Source organism: Mirounga leonina, unplaced genomic scaffold (genome assembly GCF_011800145.1).
Source record: "Mirounga leonina isolate KUSES-001 unplaced genomic scaffold, KU_Mleo_1.0 Mir_94, whole genome shotgun sequence".
Taxonomy (NCBI): Eukaryota; Metazoa; Chordata; class Mammalia; order Carnivora; family Phocidae; genus Mirounga; species Mirounga leonina.
In genome coordinates this window covers 5,055,798-5,077,791 of record NW_023270855.1, presented here as the reverse complement: position 1 = coordinate 5,077,791, position 21,994 = coordinate 5,055,798, and the positions used below count along the sequence as shown (strand labels likewise).

Genomic DNA, 21,994 nt, shown 5'->3' with positions numbered 1-21,994 from the left:
TGCAGGCCTTATACTTGCATTTCAAGTATTTTAATACCCTGTAGGTAAATAAGAGCCAAACAGCCATTCTGTGCTTCATTGTTCGGAATGGTAAGAGCCTGTGTATGCCCTTGTGGATTTCGTGCCCTTGGGTTTGAGTCTACCGGACTTGCCCTTTCCAGCCCCACCGGCCTTTGCTTGTTCATATACCCTTAGCATTTCAGCTGTCCCTCCCTGGATCACCTCCATTCCAAGTACACCAGTATACTTCCCCAGGCCAGCCATAGTCTCGGGTGTCTGCTGGGTGTGTGGGGAGCTGCCTTAGTGTCTGAGGGCTAAGTCCCTGCTCACCTTTGCCAGATGTTCTTGCCTTTCAGGTGCAATAAAAAAAAGTAACAGCTGCTAGCATTTTTTGAGTTCTGTGTCCATCCTGAGCCTCAGGATCTAGGTGAATTTGGTAATTTGATGGTGACAAAAGAGTGGCTGAGGTCCAGCTGCACACAGCCCTCTTCTTTACTGGCTGTGTGACCTAGGGCAGTTTACTTTTCTGACCTGTTTGCTTAGTTATAAAACCCCACCTTGCAGGGTCATTGTGAGGATTCAAGTATTAAAATGCCTAAGGTGTCTGGCATGTACAGCAGGTGCTCAACTAAAGGTTACCTACCATTATCAACTTTGTTCTCAGGTTTCACAAACCGTTTACATCTTCCTGTCGAGGGGCACCTGGGTGGCTCATTTGGTTAAGTGTCTGAGTCTTGATTTTGGCTCAGGTCATGAGATGGAGGCCTACGTTGGGCTTCATGCTCAGCAGGGAGTCTCCCCGAGATTCTCTCTCCCTCTACCCCTCCCCACTGTGTGCTTTCTCTCTCTCTCTCTCTCAAATAAATAAATAAATCTTTTAAAAACAAAAAAACAACACAAACAAATTCCTGTTGAGTTTTTGCCCTAGTAGTTCTAGGTGTGAGCAATTCCTGCATGGATATGCCCTGGTTTCTTTGTACGATGTTGAGATCCTCTGCTGTGGGGTGGTAATTGAGCAGAGACGTCATAAGCCCAGGAAGGTAAATTCAGCTTTGGAGCTTCGAGCCTTGTGTGCTGTCGTGATGCAAGGCATATAGTAGGACCTTACCTCCACTGCCTCCCCTAGAGGCAACAACTTCTACAACTCTAACCATTTCATTAGCATTTCCCTTGCATAGTTAAATACCATACTTGGAGAGCTGTTTCTTCCTTTTCTAGGTTTAGGCTTTATCTGTTGTCTTGCCACTATGGAAGATGAGAATTTAGCTCTTTCCCCACTATTGCCATTCCCCAACCCAACACATGCATATTACTCAGCTCTTCATCCTCCCAGGATAGTCATTTCAGAACTTTGGCTAGAACAATATTCAATGTTTAAATTAATACGACTGTGAACACTGTACACAGTTGGACCAATTAGAGTACTATGATTATTTTTTCCTTTTTGTTTTTGCAAAGCTTTTTGTTTTCCCTGGAGTTAATAATTGTCCTTGCTTTTGCTTTGTTTTGCTTGCAGATTCTGCCCCGGTTATGGAAGTCTCCCCAAGTAAATGGTCACATAGTCGCCTTCTGTTGATTCTATCAATTCATCTTAAAAACGAATTACAAGCTCCACTGTGGACTGGTTGTCCTGCATTGCCAGCATCTTGGCATAAACATTGAGGCACAGAGCAGTAACTTGTCCTGGCTCAGACAGCTGAGAAGTGGTAAAGCTGGGTGACTGTGTTACTGTCCCATGTATCACTCGCACCTGTCTGTCATCTGATGTGGGGCAGGGTCGCAGGAGGAAGCAGAGGGCACATTTAAATTAGGATAATTTGGGGAGCCTTTAATTAAGGGACTATTTACAGAGGTATGGGCAAGGATGGGGAAAAGAAACCATAAGGGACCGTGCAGGACCTCAGGTCTAGGCTTGCAGAAGTGATGGGGAGAGGGCTGCCTGACAGGAGCCTGGGACTCAGCCAGGAGATGAGTCAGGGAAAGAATACTTTGACTCTGCCCTCTCCTTTCAGTCTTGCCAGCACTCATTGTTGGCCAAACCCAACATGAAGTCAGAGGTCAAGGAAGCCCACCTCATAGCCCATGTAGGTTAGCACTTTAGGATGGAGAGCAGGTGGAGAGGGATCCAGACATGTAGCTGTGTCCTAATTAGTCCTCTCTCGAAGGACGTTTGTTGTTTCTGTTCCTTTGCTGTAACAAATAATGTCTTTGCATTCAGGTATAAAAATGTCTAAAAGCAGTGAAATCACTGTCAAGATCTATGCTTTCTATATTTTGCTAGTTCCAAATTGACCTCCAAAGAGGTTAAACCAATTCTTAAGGAAGTGTATCCTGATTTCTGTAACTTCTTTTTGTTGTTTTTTTTTAATCTTTAGCAATCTAACAGGTGGAAAAGAATCCTATTTTAACTTACATGACTATTGGGAAGGTATTGAGAATCTCTTCATAAGATGATAGGCTCTTTGGGTTTCTGCCTGTTTGTGGCTTTTGTGGCTGAACTGTAAAACATTTTTTTTTAAGATTTTATTTATTTATTTATTTGAGAGAAAGAGAGTGTGTGCGTTTGGGTGAGTGCATGGGGGCAGAGGGGAAGGGAGAGAATCCCAAGCAGACTCTGTGCTGAGCGTGGAGCCCGATGTGGGGCTCGATCCCACTACCCTGAGATCATGATGTGAGCCGAAATCAAGAGTTGGACAGTTAACCGACTGAGCCACCCAGGCGCCCCTGGATTGTAAATCTTAATGATGTGTAAAACTTTACCAAAGGAATTAGCCTTTTTGTTTTATGTTTTACAAACATTTTTCTTCTGATTTGGCAAATGTTGATTTTGTTTCTGGTAAATTTTGCCATATAAAAGTTTTAAGGTGGTGTATTTATCTGTGTTTTAAACCTAAGTTTAAAGGTATTCTCCATGTTTGCTTTCATTTATTTTAAAATTATGGTACAATTTACATGAAGTATACAGCTTGATGAGCTTCTGCTTAGGAATGAATACATCTCTCTAACCAGCACCCAAGATCTGGGACATTTCATAGTTTTATGTTTACATTTATTCTTCTGCTCTGTGAGTTTTAGGTTAGTGTGCAGTGTGAGGTAGGGGTACAGATGTCTTTTCCCTCAAATGACAAGCCACAAGTCCTGACACCCACTGTTCAGAGAATATACTAATAAATTCCTGACGGCTGCTTTTCTCAGCCTTTTTGTGGGGCAGGGTCCCCTGAGAATTGGATGAAAGTTCTGGACTATCTCCTTCAAAAAATAAACAGGTGCACAGCATTTCAAATTAACTCTGTTTCACAGGTTTAATTTCTTCCCTTTTGCAGGAAGTTTGTGTTTTTCAACATACCTCAGATCCAGTACAAAAATCCTTGGGTACAGATTATGATGTTTAAGAACATGACGCCATCCCCCTTCCTGCGGTTCTATTTGGGTGAGTGTGGCCTCTGCCAAGGCCGGGAGGATCTTTCTTCCCATCCCTTCCTCCCACCATAGTGCTTGGGGGATCTGAGCTATGAGCTTTTGTAAACGTCTCTTACTTCCATCACTGGCTTTGTTTTTTTTTTCTTTTTTTAAAGATTTTATTTATTTATCTGACAGAGAGACACAGTGAGAGAGGGAACACAAGCAGGGGAGTGGGAGAGGGAGAAGGAGGCTTTCCGCTGAGCAGAGAGCCTGATGCGGGGCTCGATCTCAGGACCCTGGGATCATGACCTGAGCCGAAGGCAGACGCTTAACGACTGAGCCACCCAGGCGCCCGTCATCACTGGCTTTGGACCGTGGCACACAGTAGCCACTGAGGTCTGGACTCTTCCCCTGTTTCTCCAGCCCCATCTCCTGTTGCCCCCACATCTTTCTACGTGCCTCACAGCGTACAGCTGGTTTTTCCAAATTCCCTTGCCACACCTCGCTTTGCTGCCTTTGCTCATGCTGGTCCCTCTGCCGGAAATCCCGTGCTGCTTTGCTTATTGATTTATTTTTAAAATCTTTCTGAGATTCCACTTGGGCACCACTTCTTCCAGGAAGCCCTCCCTGCACCCTTACATTGTCCCTTCCCGGTCTCCCCCAGCTGCCTGCTCAGTGCTGGCCATGTCCTCTTGAGCAGTGTGTGTATCTGTGTGTGTCCTTTCCGGGCCACACACTTCCACGATGCTGTCTTTTCCCACGAGGCACAGAATGAATGTTCGGTTCTATTGGGCTCAGTGCCTGGAAGTCAGAGCAGATGTTTGGCTCCGCTCTCTACTCAGTCATTCCAACCCTGAGCGAGTCATGTTCCCATTGCTTTGTTTCTCAGGTGAAGGTCCAGCATCTGCCTTACGTGGTTGTAAGAACCACATGAAGTGTAGTTTGGGAGATGCTTCAGGAAGCAGAATGATGCTGATCTTAAATCCATTCGGCAAATACATGTGGCGTGGCCGCTGGGCCCAGGCACAGTGCCTGGGGTGTCAGGGAGCTGTAGGGACAAAGATCTCTGCCCTCGTAGGGATGATAGCGTAGCAGGAGGAGACTGAAAGGACAAGAAGCTTAGCCAGACAGGATCCCAGGGCATAAGTGCTATGAAAGAAGCCTAGAGCGAGGTCAGGTGGGTGAAGAGAATGGTGGTGCGGTAGCAGTTTTGTGGATGTATTTTGTTTGCATTTTAAACAGTTAATTTCACTGAGGTATAATTTACCCGTAATGAAACACACGGGTCTTCTGTGCATAAATTGATCAGTTCTGACAATTGTTACATAGCTGTGTTCCCACTTTGCAAGGGATGATACAGAGCATCTCTGACTAGAAAGTCCCCACGTGCGGCTTTCCAGGGGATTCCCCCTGGATTCCCCCTTCCACCAGGGGCGGCCGCCGCTCGGACTTCTCCGTAGATCAGTTTTGTTTTGGAACGTCCTAGGGGTGGTGGCACGGTGGGTGTTCTGCTGGGTCTGGCTTTTACACATCATGTTTTTGAGACTCATCTGTTATGTATGTCCATAGTGGATTCATTTTTAGTGCCAAGTGTCCCACTGTGGGAATATACCGGTTTATTCATCCGTTTCCCTGTTGATGACATGGGGTTTTTTGTTAAGTGCCGAGGCAGAGTTAGAAGATTTATTGGTGATAAGGGGAGGGGGAGGCAGGGAAAGTCCTCAGATGGCAGAGCCGGTGGGACATCTCTGGAGGGAAGTCTGGTGGGAGGCGCCTCGGATGGCCACCCAGCAGGGACTCCCGAAATGGCCAGGTCCCAGACGGTGGCGCTGTGGGCCGGCTGCTCCCCCGGAGGGCCTCCGGGGCTGTCGAGGGCCGTTTCTAGTTTTGGCTCCTCGGAGCTGGTGCGCCTCCGCACCTTCCAAAGGTTGGAACAAGTTGTCCTGTGGACCTGGGCATGCGCCTCAGGGTGGGGTTGCTGGGCCCTAGGATCGGTATGTAATGTTCTTAGGCGCTGCTGAACCGCTTTCTCGAACCAGCGCCCGTCTCGCCTGCAGTCAGCAGGGCGTGGGAGCCCTGGCGGCTCCCCATCCTCACCCACTGTTACCGGCGTGTTCCCTGTGGCTGCATAACAAGTTAGCGCAGACTTGGTGGCTTACAACACACATTTCTTACATTTCTGTAGAAGCCAAAGTGGACAGAAATCAAGGGGTGTCAGCAGAGCCTTCCTTTCTGGAGGCTCGGGGGCAAATTCTTTCACGGGGCTTTTCCAGCTCCTAGGGGCCACCCCCATTCTTTGGCTTGTGGCCCCTTCCTCCATCTTCAAGGACAGCAACATGGCCTATCTGGCTGGTCTTCCATGGTCATGTGCCCCTTGGACCACTGCCCGGATAGGTTCTCTGATGTTAAGGGCCGTGTGAGTCATTTAGGCTGTGACCCGGGAGAATGGGCCCAACTTCAGGCCTTAACTTGACTCATATCTGCACAGCCCCTTTTGCCACTAAGGTGACCTCTTCACACATTCTGGGGGAGTAGGACAGGGACATGTTTTGGGGTCATTCTCTTTACCACGTTAAATTTCTTTTTTTTAAAGAGCGCAAGCGGGGTCAGGGTGGGGGACAGACGGAGAGGGAGAGAGAATCTTAAGCAGGCTCTGTGCCCAGCATGGACCCTGACATAGGGCTCTATCTTATGACCCCGAGATCATGACCTGAGCCGAAACCAAGAGTAGGACGCTTAACTGACTGAGCCACCCTGGTGCCCCATAAATATTTAAAAATTTTAGTCTTTCAGGGTTCATCAAAGGTTTTTTTTTTTTTTTTTTTTTTAAGATTTTATTGATTTATTTGACAGAGACACAGCGAGAGAGGGAACACAAGCAGGGGGAGTGGGAGAGGGAGAAGCAGGCTTCCCGCTGAGCAGGGAGCCCGATGTGGGGCTCGATCCCAGGACCCCGGGATCATGACCTGAGCTGAAGGCAGATGCTTAACGACTGAGCCACCCAAGCACCCCTCATCAAAGTTTTAATTTGCGTTTTCCCAGTATCTTTTCATGTGCTTATTGGCCGTTCACAGATTTCTTTCATAAAGAGTCTATTTTGAATCTTTTGTCCATTAAAAAAAAAAACAAACTAGGCTGTTCGTTTTCTCACTGAATTCTCTCTCTTCTGGATGAGGTTGTTTGGTTGGGTAGGTGCATTGTGACTCTTTTCTCTCAGCTTTGGCTTTCTTTTCGTGATGGGGTCTTTGGGAGAGCACAAGTTTCATCTGGAAGAACTCCGGCTTGTCAGTTGTTTTCTTTTATGGTTTGTGCTTTCTGTGTCTGTCCAGGAGTCTCCGTCTACCCCAGGGTGGCAAAGATTTTCTCCTCTGTGTCCTTTGGAAGTTTTATCATTGTAGGTTTCATATTCGGGTCTTTGCTAGAGGCTGAGTTCTTTGTGGATTAAGTGTGCTGGGGACTGAGGCTTGTTTTTGGTTTTAGGTTTGGGATACTCAGGTGTTTCAGCACCACGTGGTGAATGACCCGTCCTTTCCCTAATTTAGTTTCCTTGGCATTTTTATCAAAACTCAGTCGACTCTGAATGGATAAGCAAAACTTGATATAGCTCCATTCAGTGGAATATTACTCAGCCATGAAGAGGCACAAAGTACCAACAAATGCTACAACCCAGGTGAACTTGAAAACATAAGCCAAGTGAGAGAAGGCAGACACAAGAAGGCCACAGATAATATCATTCCGTTTATTTAAATGTCTGGAACGGGCAAGTCCATAGGGACAGAAAGAAACTACAGAATTACACACTTTAAGATGGTTAAAATGGTAATTTTTGTTATGTGTATTTTACCACACAAAAATACCATTTGACTTTATATTTCTGACTTCATCTTCTCACTGATCTGTATGTCCTTAGGCTATACCACACTGTCTTGGTTTGTGGCTTTATAGTAAGTCTTTAGGATCAGGTAGTTTTAAATCTTTGTTTTTTTTTTCCAAAATTACTTTGGCAGTTGTACGTTCTTTGCATTTATATATTAACTTTTTAAAAAAGATCTATTTATTTATTAGAGAGTGCATGCGAGCGGGTGGGAGGGGCAGAGGGAGAGAGAAAATCCCAAGAAGACTCCGCTCTGAGCACGGAGCCCAATGCAGGGCTTGATCTCATCACCCTCAATCATGACCTGAGGTAAAATCAAGAATCTGGATGCTTAACTGGCTGTGGCATCTAGGCGTCCTGCCAAATCTGCTTATCAGTTTCTAGATAAAAGCTTGCTGGGATTTTTTTATTTTTTATTTTTTTTATTTTTAGTAGGCTCCATGCCCAGTGTGGGGTTTGAACTCATGACCCTGCAATCGAGGGTCACATGCTCTCCTGATTGAGCCAGCCAGGCTCCCCGCTTGCTGGGATTTTGATTGGAGTTACATTATAGATCATTTTGAGGAGAAATAGGCATTTTAACAATGTGGAGTATGTTTTGTGACTACTGTGAAAAGTATTTAAAAAAACAATTCATTTTCCAGTTGTTTGGTTACAACTTTATAGAAGCCCAGTTGATTTTTGTGTGTGGGCCTCGTGTCTTGCCACCTTGCTTATTATTTCTAGTAGGTTTTATTTTCTAAATTCCTTAGGATTTTCAATATACACAATTATTCTATCTGCAAATACAGTTTTAACTTCCTTTCCAATCTTTTTCTTTCTTTCCTTTCTCTGTGTATTCACTGGCTAAAGTGGCACTTCTACCAGCCATGTAGGAAAGTTCAGTTATTCTGCATTCTCCCTGGCACTTGCGTTACCCATTTAAACAATTTTGAGCCACTCCAATATCGCCCTGTGGTTTTAATTTGCATTTTAATGACTAATGATGGATGAATAGTATCTTTTTATGTGCTAATTATTAACTGTTATTAATTTTTGTTAAATGTTTATTTTGTATTTTTAGTTGGATAGTCTTAAGGAGTTGTGAGAGTTCTTTATGTAGTCGGGATAGAAATCCTTTATCAGGTGTATGCGTTATGAATATTTTCTCCCAGACTCTGGCTTTTATTATTATTTTTTATTATTATTTTTTTAAAATTTTTATTTATTTATTCATGAGACAGAGAGAGAGAGAGGCAGAGGGAGAAGCAGGCTCCCAAGGAGCAGGGAGCCCGATGCGGGACTCGATCCCAGGACCCTGGGATCATGACCTGAGCCGAAGGCAGACGCTTATCCATCTGAGCCACCCAGGCGCCCGACTCTGGCTTTTAGTATCTTTTTTTTTTTTAAGTTTATTTTTAAGTCATCTCTACACTCAATGTGGGGCCCAAACTCACGACTTCGAGATCAAGAGTCGCACGTTCCACTGACTGAGCCAGCCACACGCCCCAGCTTTTAGTATCTTTTGAAACACAAGTTTTGAACTTTGATGAATTTTAATTTATCAAATTACTTCCTTAATGGACCATGTTTTTGATGTCATACCTAAAAATCTTTGCCTAGAGAACAAAGACTTCCTTTGTTCTCTTCTAGAAGTTTTTTTTTTTTTTTTAAAGATTTTATTTATTTATTTGAGAGAGTACAAGCTGGGGAGAGAGACAGAAGGAGAGGGAGAAGCAGACTCCCCACTGAGCAGGGAGCCCGATGCGGGACTCGATCCCAGGACCCTGGGATCATGACCTGAGCTGAAGGCAGACACTTAACCGACTGAGCCACCCAGGCGCCCCTCTTCTAGAAGTTTAATAGAGGCTTTAACTCATACATTTAGGTCTCTGATCCAATTTCAGGTTTTTTTTCCTTTTTTTTTTTTTAATGCTGTGCACTAAAGGTATAAATTCATTCATTACCTTGTTGAATTGTGTTGGCATCTTTGCTGACAGTTGGCCAAAAATATGAGTTTATTTCTGGACTCAGTTCTGTTCCATTGCTCTGTAGTATGTTCTTACGCTAATACCACACTGTCTTGGTTACTGTAGCTTATAGTAAATTTGGAATTGGAACATGAACATCCTCCCATTTTCTTGTTTTTCAAAATTATTTTGGCTACTTTGGGTCCTTTGCATGAATCTGAGACTCGACTTACCAGTTTCTACAAAAACACCTGCTAGGATTTTGATAGAGATTGCACTGAATCCATGGCCTAGTTTGGGAAGAATTGTCATCTTAAGGATATTGATGATTCTATCCATGACATGGAAATGGAAAATTGCTTTCCATTAAAATAGTATGCTTTATGGGGTGCCTGGGTGGCTCAGTCGGTGAAGCGTCTGCCTTCAGCTCAGGTTATGATCTCAGGGTCCTGGGATCGAGCCTCGTGTTGGGCTCCCTGCTCAGCGGGAGTCTGCTTCTCCCTCTCCCTCTGCCCCTCCCTGCTTGTGTGTGTGCTCTTTCTCTCAAATAAATAAAAGTAAGTAAATAGTATGCTTTTGCACATACCTCAGTTTTTTTTTTTTTTTTTAAAGATTTTATTTATTTGACAGAGAGAGACAGCGAGAGAGGGAACACAAGCAGGGGGAGTGGGAGAGGGAGAAGCAGGCTTCCCGCTGAGCAGGGAGGCTGATGCGGGGCTCGATCCCAGGACCCTGGGATCATGACCTGAGCCGAAGGCAGACGCTCAACGACTGAGCCACCCAGGTGCCCCGCACATACCTCAGTTTTGCTCATGTTTAAAGAAATACAGAAAAAAGAAGGGTATCATTATGGGTTATGTAGACAAACATATTTATCTTATTGTTAAAATGCTTCACCACTAAAAGCAAACTGGTCACCGTGACTTGAGGCTGAGGAGCGTGCTGCCCAATCCTTAGCACTTTTTGTCCCCTTTGCTTCCCATTTCCAGATTCTGGGGAGCAGGTCCTCGTGGATGTGGAGACCAAGAGCAATACGGAGATCATGGAGCACATCAGGAAAATCCTAGGGAAGAACAAGTGAGTTGCTGGGCCTGACCTGGAGGGGAGCAAATGTCTCGGCACGGAGGGAGGGAGAAAAGGAGCGCCAGGAGGGCGCGCACAGCCGGAGCTCCCGGGCTGCAGAGGCCGTCCCGTGGGGCTTTGCGGCTCCCCAGATCCCCAGCTGTGGGGCTGTAAGTCAGCGAGCCTGTGTGAGCTCTCCCTCCCTCCGCTGGGAGGTGGGGTCGGAGACCGCCCTGCCTCCTCGGCTCCACGGGAAGCTGAGGTGCTGTGGAAACACTTGCCTGGGCGGTTGCAGCCACCTGTCCGGAAGAATCTCTCCTTAGAGCTGGTGGGTGTCTAACCCCGGTATGTGTTGGGGATTCGTCCTTTCTCTTTACGTGGATGGAAAGAGGAAGGGGAAGGAAGCCAAGAAAGTGCGTCTTGGAGGAAGCGCACAGAGGCCTTTGCAGGCCCCTCCCCCTGGCCTTGTGCTGCCTCAGAGCTGGGGCTGCCCCTGGGCCGGAGGGAGGCTGACTGCTGCTGTGTGGGCCTGTGCGGGCCTGTGCGGGCCGGGTGACCTGGGAGGCCTGTGGGGGAGGGCCAGCAGACTTTGGGGTCGGGGTCGGGGAGCAGGCTGAGAGGCACGGGAGAGCCAGGGCTCCCTGGCTGCTGGCGGGGTGCACTTGGCCAAGAAGTCCCACGCTGCCTAGAGGCTCAGAGCGCTGTTCCCACACCTGTTGCTCTCTCTGCTCTTCGGCAGGGAAACCCTGGAGGAGGAGGAGCAGGAGAAAAAGCAGCTTTCTCACCCAGCCCACTTTGGGCCCCGAAAGTACTGCCTGCGGGAGTGTATCTGCGAGGTGGAAGGGCAGGTGCCCTGCCCGGGCCTGGTGCCCTTACCCAAGGAGCTGACAGGGAAGTACAAAGCCATGCTGAAGGCCAGCACCCAGGACTGAGGCCCCAGGCCACACCCAGGGAAGCCCCTGGTTCTGTCCCTGGCGGGACTCTGAAAGATCCCTTTGCCGTGAGAGGGTCCCCTTTCGCACACCTGCGTGAAAGGACGTGGCAGGGTCGGGGGAGTATCTCCGCTCTATCAGGTCAATAAAATGTGTCCTGGTCCCCGGCATGGTGATGTGTGTCTGGTCCGGTGGGCACGGGAGAAAGGCCCGCGTGGGGCTGGGGAAGGTCTGAGGCCACAGCCTGCTGACATCCCTGGGTCGGTCCTGCCGCCCTTTCCTCGTCTCTGTTGGCTTCGATTCTTCTTCCAGGCCCTGCTCTGGAGAGGAAGGAGCTGCTGGGGTTGGATCTGGTAGGATCTGGCTGGAGCTGGGTGGTTGGCAACGTGGAAGTCCCCCTCCGCTCAGGCTCTTCGGGCTTCTTCAGAACCCCCAGGGCAAGCCTTTGTCAGCGCTCCCCTTTCAACTGCTGCAGCCAACCCACTCTCCTCCCGGAGGCCTGGCTGCCGGCGGTGCAGGAGGCCCCGAGACGGGCACAGACCAGCCCCCCTCCGGTGTGCGCCCTCTGCCAGCCGCCTCCCCGGCCCCAGGGCCCGGTCACAGGTTTGCAGACCAGGACGGGGGACAGGCAGAGGGGCGGGCTGGCTGAGACTGCAGGGCCCTGCTCTGAGGGCTGGTATTGGAGGCTGCCCTCTTGCTCATTCAGGCCTTACTTTGTAAGGTTTGGAAGAGGGGGTGAGGGCTTACGGAGGGTCCGCCTAGTTCTTCCCTCACAGGACATGGATACTGCGGTTACTTGCCCGGCCTTTCAGCCCTCCGGCAACACCAGAGCCCTCAAGGGTTGGCTGCCTTACGGTTTAGCTGGTCAGAAGTGAGGGACCAGCTGGCCCGGGGAGCCGTGGAGGCGGACGTGGAGACTGCCCTGCGGGAAGCAGCCGCCCAATGGGGCTGAAAGGAGCAGGGGGAGGTCAGGAGGTAGACTGCCATGGGAAAGGATGTGGAACCAGAAGGTTTTATATAAATGCTGGGGGTCAGCCCATTACATTGGGAGGGGTTTGGCTTCTTTTACATTTGATGCTCAGGTTGTGGTTTTCTGTGATTTTGCATCTGACTGGTGTTCACGGGTCATGGCTGGTGGGTGCGTGCGTGCGTGCGGGGGATGGCTGCAGGCTCACCAGGGTTGTGTGTCTAATCGCAGGTCCGCACCACAGGGCACCCTGCCCCCTTTTACAATTTTGGAGGGTGAGCAGAGAAATCTGCCCTCCATTCTAATCCTCTGTCTGGTTTCTTTTTTTTTTTTAAAGATTTTATTTATTTATTTGAGAGAGAGAGAATGAGAGACAGAGAGCATGAGAGGGAGGAAGGTCAGAGGGAGAAGCAGACTCCCTGCCGAGCAGGGAGCCCGATGCGGGACTCGATCCCGGGACTCCAGGATCATGACCTGAGCCAAAGGCAGTCGTTTAACCAACTGAGCCACCCGGGCGCCCCTCTGTCTGGTTTCTAATAACCGCTCCCAGGTGACCGCAGCCGTGGTTTTCCCACCAGCCGCTGGGGCTTTTCAGAAAGAGTCTGTTCCCTTTGGTCTGTGTGCACAGCAAGTGAGCCAGCGTTCGGGAAGTACCCCTTCCATCCATAGCCCAATGGGGGGCCCCAGAAAGGCTGCTGACCTGGATAACGAGCCCTCTTTGGAGAGAAGCATCTAGTGCCTGATGGGACAGTGCTGCCCCTCTCTTTACAGAGACTTGAAATAAGCACCACTAGGGGGCACGGTTATCTCTTTAAACCTTTGTCTTCTATTTCCGCCGTGGTTTAGTAATGATAAGATGGGTTTAAAATTTACGGAAACGGGAGGAAAAAATCGCTATGAGGAGTTATGTTTTTTTCTTTGCACAAACGATGCATGGTTTTAGACCTTGTTCTCCTGAAGTGACTGATTTCGTTTTGAGTACGACCTGGCAGGGCCACTTAAAGCTGTCTGGTTGCTGGGGGGTTCTGCCAGGAATCTGACTTTGCACCTGAGAATCCTCACCAGTAAAATGAGAAGTGCCGTGACATACCGAGCAAGTGCTCTCCAACTTCTACAACTGGAAGACCACGCTTTTATTCTGGATAGTCGTTACCCTTACAGGAAGCACGTGCTGGTTTTTGCCGCCTGGCTCTGGCGCATCTGTGCCGACAGCCTGTGGCCCGGCAGCCCACGGGTGCTCTGCTCCGGAACCAGCTGCCTGGCTTTTTGACCTCCACACTGAGGAACGGCCCCAGTGGAAAAGGCCATACCTTTCCCACTAAAGGTGTTTACAAGGCCAGTGGGCCAGCACGTGGACTCTGGCTGAGACTAAGGGGAGGTGAAAGCTGTAGGGCTCTGACCACAGGCTGCTTCCTCACCACCTGCTTGGGGTGAGACAGCACGGAGCCGCTGGGGATCAGGCATTACTGCTATTACTATTAGAAGAAATGAGAAGATGCACATTTAGTCTTTAATTCACTTTTTTAATAGTATAAACCTCATTTAGGTAGTAGTATTAAGCCACAACGATAATGCCACATTGAAACAGCATTTAATAAAATGCATAAAGCTAATTCATGCACTGCAATACTCTATATACAAACACAACAATGCAAATTCTTCTTCAAGACTGAAGACATTGATTAGATATAAAATTCAGTTTAAAAAGAACATGCTCTTTTTTAAATGCCATCACATAAACAAAGCTGATTTCAAGCTACAGCTTTCAACAGGTTTTAAACCTGGAATTAAAATGTAACGGCATAACAGTATTTTCTATATTGTGAAGGGCAGAAGTTACAGAAACGGTCCCAAGAAATTAACACCCGAAATTTCCTTTAACAGATGTCTTAATTAACAGGTCCAAACTACAGGTAAAAACTATGGTTTGTACTATGAAAAATGTGCAGCTTTTCAGTTATAAAACTAGTTGAACACTGGTTTACAAGAGAATGGGGAGAACGGAGACTGTAGAAAAATATTCCAGCACTTGAGTTGTATGTGGCGGCAGCATCTGAGTCCATGGATGCTCTGGTCGTTAATGGTAATTGAGTATATGTTCCTAAAGACAAGCCATTTGTAACATAAAAGTCTACCATTTCCAAATGTTATCCAAATATTAAGCTATCACAGTATGTCAGCTGATAAATGTTGCCAAACTTTTTTTTCCCAATATTTATAGCATTTTTTTCTATGCTGTATGTAGAAAATTGGTTTCTGAACTGAAAGTCTAGCTGGGCCTTAAAAATATCTGAGGCATTTCCCCACCCCTAAGATACTCTTTTTAAGTTCAAAGTTTAATTATTCTTAGATTGCTGTTAAAATACCCTCCCCAAATGAAAATTTTTATTTTGAAGATTCATTTAGAGACTGTCAAGCTTCTTCTCGTATTTTAACTGGAAAGCCACCTTCAATAGTGTGATTGTCACAACAGGCAAGGACAGGGGCAAGGGTCAAATAAGCACTGTTGGATGAGGCCAGTGAAGTAGCAGAGTTTTTTTTTTTTTTTTTTACATCCAATAGAGGGGAAGCTGAAGGCTAAATGACCCACCGTCTCACAAAAGGCACTGAGTACTATGGTCTCAATGAAGTGTTTTCAAACATTTCAGTAGCTTATTTAAAAAAACAAAAACAAAAACAAACCCAAAAACCCCAAAAAACACCACCAACAAAAAACCAGAAAACCTGTGGATTATGTGAGTTTTTGCAGTTCTCCAGGGACTCCCTTCAGCGGGCCAGCTTGTGGCCCTCGGCCAGGCAGGCCCCACTTCCCAGGTCTGTAAGCAGCTCTGCTGGGCTTGGGCCCTGGCTCCCGAGTGCCATGTCTCAGTTTAAAGCCCAATTAAGGGGGAAAATTAATCAGAACAGACCTGGACAAGAAAAATTTGGCATCTGTAGCTTTAAGGGCACAAATAGCCATATTAAAATACCATTTTTATCTAAAAATTTTAAAACAATTTATAGAAAGGATTTAGGTCAGTGGATTTTATTCACATGCTACAGTTAGAGAATTTAAAATTTGTAACTTCCGTGCCATAAGTTATCTTACGCTTATTTTAAAAGACTACTTGGTAGGTTTTTTTCAACTGGCATTAGAGATGGGAATCTGTTGAGCCACAGGGCAGTGCCCGCTGTTTGCCAAGTCCAGAGCAAGCAGAGACCTGGGAGGCAGGCCCCAGCACATGGACCGTTCCGAATCTCTGACCGTGAGGCCGATCTCTGGACCACATGACAGAGCAAGTCTGGGAAGGCCGACAGCTCCAACTGCCAAGTTCCTTCCAGTCGGGCTATAAACAGGCATGCGGCATCCAGGTGAAAGATCTAGTTTTCAACTTTCTAGCTTTCTGGTCGCTGTCTGACCCAGAGAATATACAATATACAGCAGTGTCCTCCTATCAGGACCTTTTCTGTCTGGAACTTTCCTTGGCATAGGGTGGAGTATCTGCCTTCATGGCCTTTCCCAGCCAGGCTCACCCAAAGGAAAATGGAGTTAAAATATCAGCAAATCCATCCTGCTGAGGGACCTTGGAACATCCACATCAATTTACTTTAGCAACTCTATCATAGACTCTCTTTAAAACATAAGGGAACTTTGGATACATGGCTACATGTCTGTATACATAATATATACATCTATGTACACATACACACACTATATACACTGTACATATATAGAAGATATAAACACATGTACATTCATTCAGTCATACAAGCCTATAAATCTGTACACGCACGATGCCGCTGAAGGGACCCCAGGGCTGGACACGCGCAAGTGTGCACCGGCAGGAGGCACACGTGAGGATGTCCAAAACCCTGTGTACAAAAGACCCAAACCCAGTCCATCTCGATTAGGGCTTGGCTTTACAAATTTACATCAAAGTTAAGACATTTCAAAGAGCCGTACAATCTAGAAACTGGAAGTGGGACAAAGGAAGCATATGGGCATCTGCCCGGCCTGCTCCACTATCCCCCCATTCATTCATAGCCGGGATGAAAGTGAACGTCAGAAGATGACTTTTCATGGCCTAGACTTAGAGAAGAGTTGAAATGTCATCCACAGCCCCACTGCACATGAGGCCCTTTCCACCGGCAAGTGGGCTACAAGCTTCTGGACTCTGATCTGATCGGGTCCTGAAACTTGGCTCCATAGCCAAGGGCTGCGCGTCAGGCAGAGGGCAGGCTGGGGGCAAGACTGCTCTACTAGAAATTCCCCCAAAGGATTAGGATGTGGTTTTTGTCCAGAATAAAAGCACTAGATCTAGCCCTTCTGATTCTTAGCTCCCTGCTGTGATTATCCCCAACACAAGCAAAAGCACTGAGTAAGTCTGTCCTACGGCCACAACCATGTCCTCTAGTGAGTGTGTGGCCACCGCATCAGGGAGCCCAAGAGAAGGCGCATCCGTCACTCTCACCGTGGCTGGGGGCAACTGCCTCAGAACACAGTCCACATTTAATACTGACAAGCTAGACAGCAGTCCCTCTTGAGGGCATTTACATAACATCTTACAACAAGTGACTACACCTGACATTAAATATAAAAACCCAAACAACAAAGAACCCCAACCACAGCCTCATGGCAGAAGTTAGATAATAAATAATGGTAACCTCCCAACAGACACATACAAATCTCAAATCAGAAGGGTGGAATAACCTGGAAAGTATCATTTGCTTGTGTAATTTGGACTTTTTCTAAGTCTCTTCCTGTCCTTTATGATTCTGTGTCATGACCTCCACAATTTCAACACCTAACTGTCTAGCATTATCTGAGATACCACTGGCATCAAGAAGCACGATGCGTTCTGCCACCTCCTCTCGCAAGGGAGGAAGAGCCAGGACAGCAGAAGGGACATGTGGGCAGGCTGTGTGGTGAAGAATCTGCTCCTGGCTTATTTCAGTCAGAGACCCAATGGGTAGAGGGCTGGCCTTCCGTAACTAAATCTAGACTTTCACAGACTACTAACAAGAGGTAAAAGACTTGTGAAAGCTGAACCTCAGTGTTTGCTTGGGATCCCTTTAAGTTCTTGACTTTGGGCTTCTCTTAGCCAATCTGACAAGACGGGACGGACCTGCTGTCAAAGTGTGAAATGATTTGGGGCAGCAAGAAATCAGCTTGTGTGAACATATCTTCAGGGAAGTCTACTTCAAAATAAGGCCAAGAGGATCTGGGAAACTAATGATGTTCAAGGCCCAAAATGGTCCACTACAATCAGCCACCATCAGTGAAGGGACCCAAGGACCAGGACCAGGTCAGAATCAACAACCCTCTAAGCCAAATTGATTTTTCTCCAGGGTTGGCCTGCCAGGGTGTGGCACTCACTCAACCCAAGTGTTCGGTTTTTCTGCTGGTTATCACTTCTACCCCAAAACCCTTCAGCAGTGGCGTCGTGGGGACCTCAGTCGAGGTCTTGGCTAAGCCGTCCCAGTATCTGAAGGCCACCTGAGTCTACAAGCTGAATGGACACAAGACTCCCAGGGCCACCCCCAGGAAGAAGGGGTGGGCCTTTTCCCCAACACCGAGAATCACATCTGGGAGATGTGACATAGCATGTAATCCCAGAGAACAGCTATGTGATCAACAGACATGCTTACATTAAAAAACCAAAAGAACAGAAAAGAGGCAACTTGCTGTGTAAGATGCATAAACACGGTTGCAGATACCCTCTGCTAAAATCCTTCATGAGCAGAAATGAAACAGACCTGCCCTAACTTCACTGTCTTGGCTAGTTTGTTTGTTTTTTCCTTTAATTTTGAAATTTAAATCACTTCCAAGTTAGAAAACCAAAAATTTAATAAGCAGGCAAAATTAAATTCTTTCCATCATTTTATAACGGGCTCCCCTATTGTCTCCAAAATTTGCTTCCAAGACATGAACTATAAATAATATAATTAAATCCAAATAGGAATTCAGAAGTTGGAGATACTGTCCCCACACTTAATTCCCACTAACGACTTTCACAAAGTGCTGCTAATGCTTCAAGAGCATTCTGTTCTGTCATAAGGCAGCGGCCGGCAGGCTGGGTACCTACACAGCACCCGAGACCCCACCTCGACGAGGGCCTGAGCCAGGCTGGGGAGTGCCTGTGAGGCAGGGGAAGCGCACTGGGATCTTTCTGGATATCATCTGATCAAAAGATATGGGAGACACAGATTTAACTTTAGCTATTTTCTTAATCTGGGCTATACAGAAAGGAAATGAAGAGTACCTGACTGGGTCTTGGACACGGCACTTTTCCCAAGCAGGAAATGCCCGCTGCTTGCATCCATGAGAATTTATGGGTGCTCTTCTCTAGATAGAACTTCCTTATAACTGCATTCTGTTCTTGTAAACGATGGTTGCTATAACTTAAGAGAAAGAAGATAACTTTGGGAGTTAAGGTTTTTTTTGTTTTGTTTTTTGTTGTTGTTGTTTTTTTTTTAAGAGCAGGTAGCTTGCTTCTGCATCCATCACCTAAAATGCTCCAGGGTTCTTTGCTGGCACACACCTGGGGGAATCAAAGTGCATGGTGTACCAGTACCATTCAAAAAATTGCCAACAGAAATGCTGAGTCTGGAGACACTTTGGAAAACCCTGATATTTAAGGTCAACAGAGAAACCTTCCATTCAGCCGCACCACCACCACCACCCTGGCCAGGCAGCAAAATCCTGCACCTCCCCCCACCCCCAGGCCCCGAATCCCCTTCATAGTTCTGAGTGAACTGCAGGAATACAGCCCTTCTTGAGGGGATGTTTGGAATGGAAACCCCATGAGAAGGGAATCTTTGTACTCCTCCGTCTGAACAACGAGCCAGTGCCCCAGACTGCATTCAGGAATTACTGTCGGGTTCAAAATGCCCACCTTGCACTTTTTGGTCAGAGGGCTCTGTCTGCCGTGAGTGGTGGAGGTGATGTGGGGATGTTTTCAGTTGCTGCAGGAATTGGCAGTTAATGTCTGACTGGTTGTAATCCAATTCTGAGAACCAGTCATCAGAAGAGAGCCCCAGGTTTGGAGGAGCCTGCAGATGCCAGTCACAGACCAGAACCAGAGGTCAGGGAAGCTGACAAGCATCATCACCTCACAGCTGAGGAAGCTTCCGGTTTGGGTCACCCCCGACTGTGCCTCCACACTCCCACTTACTGCATCATACGGATGAGCCACATTTTCATTCGTTCATAGGAATTTAGTTCAACACCACAAGTGTGTGCATACAATTAGGAATGATGCCATCTTTTCTTAAACATAAATGATTGTCTCCTGTACCCTAGTGCGTTTTCACAGAAATTACTAGCATTTCGGCAAAAGACATACACAGTTTTCCATTTGTCCTGCCCGAGGGCAAGATGTTGCTAACATTACGCATTGATAAGAAGTGCTTAGAAAGTGCTAATATTATTACCCTGGTAATTAGTAGCTATTAATTCCAAGGACATTTTTAATATATATACACACATACTGTTCTCTTAGGTTCTTTTTGTTTTGTTTAATACTAGTCTTTGACATTATAAAACTCTGTTTTTTGCCCTTTGAGGATTTCTAAATACAAATTGGGTTAAAAGATTGTTTCAAAATCTCCTTCATCAAAAGGCATTATAACATTTCTTATGGCAGGAAAGGATCCTACTAGTCTTTTAGTTGCTATTGTCTGGGATTAACAGATAAGAAGAAACCAGGTAGGAAATGGCTAACATACTGGAAATATTTGCACATACCAAAATACCACTACTTTATTTTCTCTGTATCCGAGTGGTCCTGGGAGGATCCTTTTGCTTCTCTGCAGGTGTGAGGTACGCACTATAAGCTGGCTCCGGTGATCTGGCCATTGTACTCTGCTGTCTCCATCTTGAGGATGTAGGGGATTATGCTGTCTATCGACACATTGCCAATGAGACCAGTGAAAAAAAGTTCTTCTGTTATGTTGGAGCTCATCAGCCTGAGTGCCGGCAGGCGAACAAGAATCCGGGCCAATCTGTGAAAGGGAGGGTCCTTAGTTAGAGAAAGGGGATTCACTGCCCTTCAGACTTCTCCCTGGACAGGCTCCTGGGACCCTGTCTGCAATGCTTGGAATTAAACCAAACAGACCTATGATCTACCCCCTGTATTTCAAATTTCAACAGTTCCTCTTGTAGGGATTTATCATGAAGAAAAAAAAAGAAATCAAAACTAAGTACAAAGACGTCTGTACAAATGTTTCCTTCATTTTTAACAATTGTCCCCACCCCCACCAAAAAAGAAAAACTTGGAAATCAATAAAGGATAAGTTAAAAAAAGGTATGGTGTGTCTCCATATAAAAGATCACGATATACTCACTAAAAAGTACAAAAAAGATCTGTCACTGGTAAGGAAAGCAGTCCATGACATATGGCTGAATAAAAGCAGACTGGGAAGCAGCAAGTACAGTGCAGGCTCACTGGCGTAGATTTATTTGTGTGACGTGCGTACAAAAGTATTCAGAAGGATGTTCACCAAAATGTGAATGGCTGGCCTCTGGTTTGGGGATTTGGAGTGCTTTTACTTATTAAACTTCTGTATTCCTGCACTCCCCTAATTCCCAGTGTTCGTACAGCATTATAATTAAAAATAAAGCAAAAGATTGTCTTCGGTTTGAAAACACCCTGGATGGCAGGGTACACCGTGACCCTGTCGTGGTGGGCCACTGCCGCTGTATCTGGAGCATGTGACTGGCGTTCCCCGCCACTGCACAGATGCTCACTGAGGGGCCAGCCCGGTCTGGAAACAACCTACATTCTCATCAGTGGGGAAGTGTTAAAGAAATTACAGCATCTCCTTAGCCACAAAAGATGAAGTATGCTCAGTTGAACATTAAATGAAAAAAGGGTTACAAAACCTTACTTTGTATTTTATGATTCCAATTACACAAATATAAAAAATTTCTGGAAGGAAATGCATAAAACATTAACAGGTATCTACGAAAGGTGGTATTTATATGGACGTTTTCACTTTCCAGAATGTTCTCATTTTTTTCTATAGTAAACATTGTTATTTTTTAAAAGAGAATATATGTATTATGCAAGTAGCATTCCAGCACCATCCGCCATTCGTCTAGCCACCATGAGTCTTACAGGACATACAAAGGTATAAGGGGACACCAGCATAGACCACGAGGGGCTGACAGGCTGAGGGTCTCGGGAAGTCAGCAAAGGTAAATCAGGGAGGACTGCCTGGGGGAGGTGGGGTGGCATGAGAGAGATCAGCTGGGCTTTAGAGGCTGGCTGAGGTTTCTCTCAGCAGAGATGTAAACAGTGGGGAAGAATGGGAGGGCATTTCAGGAGGAGCAAACAGTACGAGAAAAGGCATAGAGATGAGAAAAAGTAAAATAATGAATGCAGAAAAAGAGGTCAGCGATCCTGGGGCCTTGTTTTGAGAACTGTCTCTGAGTGAGTTTCTGCGTCCCATGAGAAAGGGTCCCAAATCGCTTGGCTGGGTCCCTGGCTGGATTTCTTCAGAAACCCCTCCTTTCCAAGGCCAGAGAGGTGCTGTCGTCACGATGCCTCTAGTGTGCAGCCCCCGGAGGGCCATTTCCAGGCTCTTCTGATCATGGGCACCATGTGGGAGCAGGCCCGTGGCCCCGTTCCCTGTGCACTGAGGCTGGAATTACTACTCAAGAGTCATGGTGAGGTTTTCAGCGATTCCAGGAGAAAACGGATCCCGCTTTGGCAAAAGGTGTGTCTGGTCATGGAGTTGTGTCTAAAGCAGAGGAGGTTCTCTGCCAGCAGGGCCGGCAGGGCCAGCCCCCCACCGCCACCCCCCAGTCACATCACAGAAACAGTCT

The 21,994-nt window shown here is 46.7% G+C and overlaps 2 protein-coding genes across 8 annotated transcripts in view; one reads left to right on the top strand and one right to left on the bottom strand.

The window, feature by feature from the left end:
• Positions 1-21,994, top strand: part of MRPS25 (mitochondrial ribosomal protein S25) — a 41,876-nt gene that overhangs the window by 1,770 nt on the left and 18,112 nt on the right. The window contains exons 2-4 of one of the 2 annotated variants that reach the window (XM_034997602.1): positions 3,324-3,430; positions 10,215-10,302; positions 11,027-11,389. In XM_034997602.1, coding sequence (XP_034853493.1) covers positions 3,324-3,430; positions 10,215-10,302; positions 11,027-11,219 — 388 coding nt within the window. In that variant the 3' untranslated portion in view covers positions 11,220-11,389. Of the gene's footprint in view, positions 1-3,323; positions 3,431-10,214; positions 10,303-11,026; positions 11,390-21,994 lie in introns of those variants that run through there. The other variant, XM_034997603.1, reaches the window with a different exon arrangement.
• Positions 13,689-21,994, bottom strand: part of NR2C2 (nuclear receptor subfamily 2 group C member 2) — a 97,411-nt gene continuing 89,105 nt past the window's right edge. For all 6 annotated transcript variants that reach the window (XM_034997597.1, XM_034997596.1, XM_034997598.1 and 3 more), the window contains one exon: positions 13,689-20,169. In XM_034997597.1, coding sequence (XP_034853488.1) covers positions 19,995-20,169 — 175 coding nt within the window. In that variant the 3' untranslated portion in view covers positions 13,689-19,994. The remainder of the gene's footprint in view (positions 20,170-21,994) is intronic.